This window comes from Cynara cardunculus (assembly GCF_001531365.2).
Source record: "Cynara cardunculus var. scolymus isolate 2C chromosome LG 16, CcrdV1, whole genome shotgun sequence".
Taxonomy (NCBI): Eukaryota; Viridiplantae; Streptophyta; class Magnoliopsida; order Asterales; family Asteraceae; genus Cynara; species Cynara cardunculus.
The window spans coordinates 20,235,016-20,241,842 of NC_037543.1; the positions used below are offsets into that span (position 1 = coordinate 20,235,016).

A 6,827-nucleotide genomic window follows, 5' to 3' on the forward strand; every position below is an offset into this window, starting at 1 on the left:
ATACTTTTTAAAAGCATCTTTAAGGCTGCGTTTGATACATGGTACAGAACAGGACAAGACAAGACGGGACAAAACTCACTGTTTCATATTTGGCGCGATATGGAATAGGACAAGAACTTGATGTCCTACGTTTGGTGTGACATGGGACAGAGATAAGAATTGGGACAATGTGTGACAAAAAAAAGGTTTTTTCTTGTTCCACCAAATAGGTGGAACAAGATTGGACAAGAATGAGACGAAAACTAAAATATTACTAATTAACTATCGGTTAATATATAACATTAATATGATATTTGTTTTAGTGGTTATCACCGCTAGTCACGATCGCCTCCACCACTGGTAGCTGTCGTCGGCCACTAGTGGCTTCCGTCAGCCACCTCCACCTCCTCCTCCATTACAACAACCTCCACTACCTCTACAACCACCGTCGACCACCAATCACCACCGTCCATAGCCACCTCAACAACTATCGTCAGCCACCGGTTATCTTCGTCAATCGCCACCTTAACAACCGTCGTCAGCCACCGGTCACCATCGTCTATCACCACCTCAACAACCAAACGCTATCTAAGGGTGCACTTTGTTGCTGAGCATGACAGAACATAACAGAGATCATTGTTCCACGTTAGCATGTTTTTATATGGAACAAACAAAAACATGTGTCTTCTCCCACCCTATGGAACAAGATGAAACAATGACAAAACTTATATTTTACTAATATACTCTCTAAATAAAACTTAATTTCTTTCTAAAACATCAAATACGCCTTCTCTTTACATTTTATCCATTATTCAAATTTTATTTATTGTATTTTATCTTTTTTAAAACTTTCACTTTACCAGTCTAAATTCATTTTTATACATTTTCTATATTTTGTTTAATTTATGTATTTTAAAATATTAATAATAAAAATATAATCTAGAAAAAGGTATAAAATAAAAATTAAAAATTACATAAACTTTATATTTTTGTGTCATTTTAATCGTGTTGACGAAAACTTTCTAATGATATGTCTTGTTATAAAAAATATTTATTTTATTATAATATTTAATAAATTACATAAATTAATCAAAATATATAAAATATATATATAATTATTGAACTCGTTACGATAAATTGATAATTTTACCAATCTTGTGTTACCAAATATTGAACAGTTGTCTTGTTCTCTCATGTTATATTTTGGATACCAAACGCAACTTGATGGCTGAGGAAGAGTTTAAATCTGGTTCCAGACACATGATTAATTTATCGTCATATCAGTAAAATTCAATGTTTATATTGTATTTTAACGTGTTTATTAGTTTATTATAATTTAGTTTGACGAAATGGATATTTAAAACGTTAAATATATCCAGTAATAAGTTTAAACTTAAAAAATTGTAAAAAATTAAATGAGTTATATTTTTCTTCATAAAGACTTTTAAATATTTATTATGATGATAAAAATTTATAACATATTTTATTATGGATATCCAATTATTGAAGTTGGATGTATAGCGTTTGGTACATGATACATGATAGGAGAGGATGGGACAAAACTCATTGTTTCATGTTTTGCGCGACATGAGACATGACAAGAGTTCACTGTTCTACGTTTGGTGCGACATGAGACAAAGACAAAAAATGGTACAAGGTAGGACAATGTGGGACAAAAAAAAGATTTTTTTTTGTTCCACTAAAATAGGTGGAACAAGATGAGACAAAAATAAGACAAAAACTAAAATATTACTAATTAACCATCGTTCGATATATAACTTCAATATGATATTTGTTTTAGTGGTCACCACCGCTAGTCACGACCGCCTCCACCATCGTTAGCCATCGTTGGCCACTAGTGGCCTCCTTCGTTGCATCAATTATGTACGATGCTATATATTTTTTTTTCTCATTTTCTCTATTTTACAGATTAAAAATGTACTCATGCAATCATTGCTATTTAATTTCGATTCTAAAGTTGATAATTCAAACCCTTAAATATCATAATCTTTAAAAAAAAAGACAAATTGCATGAAAAAGTAACATACTTTGACTTGATTCATATTTTGGGTAACGTACTTTCAAAATTTTCATTTTGATAGTTAAGATGTAAAATTTTAAACATGTAAGTACCCGGATAGCCGGTTGAAGACTATATTTAGATTTAAAAAAAAAACTAATTTTAGATTAAAAAGAATCTATGTCACTAACCACGTCAGCAAATAATACTGAGTTGGATATCACATTACTCGTCACATCAACATGGTAACCGGTTAATACTGGAGGTTGCATCAATTATGTACGATACTAGATATTTTTCCTTATTTTCTCTATTTTACAGATTAAAAATGTATTCATGCAATCATTGCTATTTAATTTCGATGCTAAAGTTTAGAATTCAAACCTGTAAGTATCATAATCTTAAAAAAAACAAATTGCATGAAAAAGTAACGTGATTTAACTTAATTCATATTTTGGGTAACGTACATTCGAATTTTCATTTTGGTACCTAAGATGTAAAATTTTAAACATTTATGTACCTGGGTAACCGGTTGAGGCCTATATTTAGATTAAAAAAAGACTAATTTTAGATTAAAAAGAATCTATGTCACTAACCACGTCAACAAATAATATTGTGTTGGATATCACATCACTCGTCACATCAGCATGGTAACCGGTTAATACTTCAACCGGTTATTCGAGTACTTAGATGTTTAAAACTTTACATATTAGATATCAAAATAAAAGTTTTAAAATTACATTATTTAAAATATAAATCAAGTTAAATACGTTACTTTTTCATACAATTTGTTCCAAAAAACTATTTTTTTTTTAAATTGAATATATTTTTTCTTAAATTTTTTAAATTTCTTATTAGAAATATGTTGAAAATGATGCTACTTATAAAGGAAAATGGGGCCATTGCACAGAAATCATGTGCTGTGCAAGCTTATCAATACCTATCAAGTTTCCATATTTATACACACGTCTTCAAACAACTCGAAGAACACATCACCACTTCTGCAATGGCGACCTCCATGGATTTCCTCTCAAGCTCTGGTTCGATACCAGTAATTACAGTGATATCTCTTCTTCTTCTTCTCCTATATATCTACAATCAACAGCAACAGTGGAAGACGAAGAAGAAGCATCATCCAATCGCCGGAACGATGCTCAATCAGCTCATAAATTTCCACAGATTGCATGATTACATGACTGATCTTGCTAGAAAATACAGAACTTACAGATTGATTACTCCTTTCCGTAACGAAGTTTATACGTCTGATCCGGCAAATGTTGAGTATATTCTGAAGACGAATTTTGAAAATTATGGCAAGGTACGTGTCCTATTTCCGATTTCATGATCTGATAAATGAAACTTGTTGCTTCGTTGTTAGATCATTACATGATTTCGTATAGTTTGATTTTGAGGGTTTCGGCAAACAAGCCCTAATTGGATGTCGTTTACATTACTCCTTTTCTACAGTTTGTTGATTCTGAGTTCGTTCGCTGGTTGATTTTTGGGGAATTTGGGTTGAAAAACACAACTTTTGAAGTTTGAATTTTACGAATCATCTGGTTTTTTGGTTTGTTTAAGAGCATCTCCAATCTTATTAAGCAAAAAACACTTGATGCTATTTTGAGTTCTTGTATAAAAACCTTAGTTCTTACCATGATATTTTGTTAGAGCATCTTTAACAAGTATATTAAACTTTCATTTAAAATAGAAAAAAAGGAGAGAGAACGGAAAAATCTTCAACTCTGAATGAAGAGAGAAAATATATGCTTTTAGGGGCTGTTTACTAAACACTTACTTGGTAAGTGTTTACCGGATAAATTTCCTTATCGGATGAACATGAAAATGGTCAAGAATCTTACCGGGTAAGAGCAATGAAAAAGATAGAGAGTCTTACCCGGTAAGTAAGGATGACAACTCGTACCTATGTAAGCACTTACCCAGTAACTTGTTGCATTCGATATGTTTTGATGTACTAAAATCTTACGTATTAAAATAAATTATAATGTTGAATTCTATCGATAAACATTTACCGGGTAAGCATTCAATTATATGATTAAATATTTTACAATTTCATTATTTTAATATTTTTTTAAAAAAATAAAATAAAATAATAATAATTGGCATTCATTGTTTAATAATAATTAAATGAAAGCTAACCTAAGACTTAAATTCAATACTGACAATCTTAAAAACTTAATTAATTTCTCCTTTTTGAATTAATGACTTCCATGATAATTGATTACTTGTGGAACTCTATTATTTAATGTTAATAATAATTAATTTTTATCAATATTTATTACTAATAATTAATATTTATTTATAATTAATAATAACAAATAGAAATTAATATTAACTACGTTTATAATTCGAAAATATACATAAAAACTCTTAAAATGTTATTTCAACTAACGTGTCAATAAGTTAACTTATTTCCATTCAAACATGTACTAAAAAAAATAAACCACAAGGGTGGTGTTTGATTGGTTTAAGTTTGGTTCCAAAGGTCAAAGTTCAAATCCAATGAGGAATAAAAAATTTCTTGTGGCCACGGAGGTTCAAATGCGGTGACTCCGATCTATCTGCAAAGCAAGTAGTCGGCTTGGAATTAGTCGGCTCGCGTAACGAGTTGGATATCCAGGTTAATAAAAAATAATAATAAATAAACTAGCGTATGTTTAATGCCTAATTAATGTAGATAGATTCTATATAATGACTTATGTTTATCTATAAAAACACTTATCAACTTATTATAAGTTAGAAGGGTTTAACTTCTTCAAAAACTCCTTATTACCGGTTTAGCACCGGTATAAGTTGTTTATCCAAACATTCAAATGTGTTTATTACCGGTGACACACCAAAATAAGTCAATAAGTTGTTTTTATAATCAATCATCCTTTTTTAGCATACCTTCTTGGTTTCTCTTTTACTGATCTTTGCGTTCAATCTTTTTCGATTGTTTCATACACTTTGCACAAAAAGGAAAAGAAGAAAAAACCTAATATACCCTTTAAAACAAAAAGATTTTTTTTGAATTATTTTACAAGCAAAGTCTTGTAGAAAATAATCTCTCTGTTTACTTAAAACCGACTCTCCAGATGGAATATACGAACTTTTATTAATTTGACTTAAAAAAAAACGTAGTGTACTTAAGGGTAAAATAATACGAGACAACTCGCAAGCTATTCGAGATCGACTCGGTCGACATTCGACTCGAATAGGCTCATGAGATACTCGATTATTTTATATATAATTAGTTTTAAAATATAATCAGTTTTTATGATAAAATTTGTTAAATATAAATAATAAAAATGTCTTATACTTTTAGATATTTAAACAAATTATGCATTTTTTAATTATAAAAATCAATCAATTATTTTTTGTTAAAATCACAATTAAAAAAAGACAAAGAAAAACTATAAAAAAGGTTAGTGAATTGTCCCATATTTGAAAGAGATGGTAAAGGAATGAAGAAAAGATGTTATAAAAAGAGAGGGACGTGAATGGAATTTTTAACTTTGTCTTTTTGATGATAAAGTTTGAAGTTAATCCCTTTAGTTTATAAAAACTAAGAGAAAACCTTTAAGTGTTAAAATTTATAAAAGAAAGACCCTAAAATTTCATAAATTTCAATGAGTGAGCTTGATTCAAGTTCGAGTTCAAGCTTGATTTGAGTTGTAGTTTGAGCTTGTTTCGAGCTTGAGAAATAGTTATCGAGTTCAAGTCAAGCTTTGATTTTTACTACTCGCGAGTTTTCAAGTCGAGTTCGAGCTTGAAAATTGGGTTTCGAGTTCGAGTCGAGTATAGTGATATTCAAGTCCGACTCGCATCATTTACACTCTTAAGTGTACTCATCCAATGACTGCACTGACCATCACCAATCACATCGATGAAATAAAATAATTGAAAATAAATAATAAATTAGTCAAGAGAATCTTCATAAATCACGAGCATCTTCAATCATATTCCTTACATTTAGATTAACGTAGAGAATTATTCATCTAGGAATTGGTGTTGGGAATTTTTTTTATTTGTTACTCTAATAATATTTCATGCATGAAAAATTATACATTATTTTAATAATATTATATGTATTTTAGTAGAAGTAAGTTACTTTCTTTAGTTGTTAATAACATATATATTACTAAAACTAGAAGGGTACCCGTGCAATGTAACGGGATATATCTCAATTTTAATGTTTTATTTTATTTTGTCTCTATAGATGTTATAATACGGTTTATGTGGTTTTGAGAAAGAAATAATAATGTTTTTATTTTTTAATAAAATATAAATTTGAATATATCATAAAATTTCGAAAATAAATATATCGTTGTTAGTATCAAATTAACTGTTTAAAAGTTTTTTTGTTTGTAATTTCTTTAATTTAATTTTTTTATTATAATTTAATTTAGATTTAATAACGAAGAAATTTATTTTTTATTTAATAATATATTTTTTTATAAGGATAATAATTAAGTATATTAGAACTTAATGATTATCCTAATTATATTTTAGATTTTTTATATTTAAAATGAAATGTTTATTTTTATTTGACTATGTTTATCTGCATTTAGTTACACGAATTCAGAATTGAGCTTTAATAAGTTATATTTACGCACAATTTATTTGTAACTAGAAGAGTACTCGCGCAATGCAGCGAGACACATCTTGATTTTAATGTTCCATTTTATTCTTTGTCTCTATCGATGTTATAATACGATTTTATGCGTTTTAAAGAAAACAATAATGATTTTATTTTTGAATAAAATATAAATTTGAAAAAAAATTATATCAATTTTAATATCAAATCAACTATTTAAAAGTTTTTACT

General features: G+C 28.5%; 1 protein-coding gene across 1 annotated transcript in view; it reads left to right on the forward strand.

Moving 5' to 3' along the window:
- Positions 1 to 2,964: 2,964 nt before the first annotated feature.
- Positions 2,965 to 6,827, forward strand: part of LOC112499676 (cytochrome P450 704C1-like) — a 17,161-nt gene continuing 13,298 nt past the window's right edge. Inside the window, exon 1 of the mRNA XM_025102997.1 lies at positions 2,965 to 3,317. Coding sequence (XP_024958765.1) covers positions 3,006 to 3,317 — 312 coding nt within the window. The 5' untranslated portion in view covers positions 2,965 to 3,005. The remainder of the gene's footprint in view (positions 3,318 to 6,827) is intronic.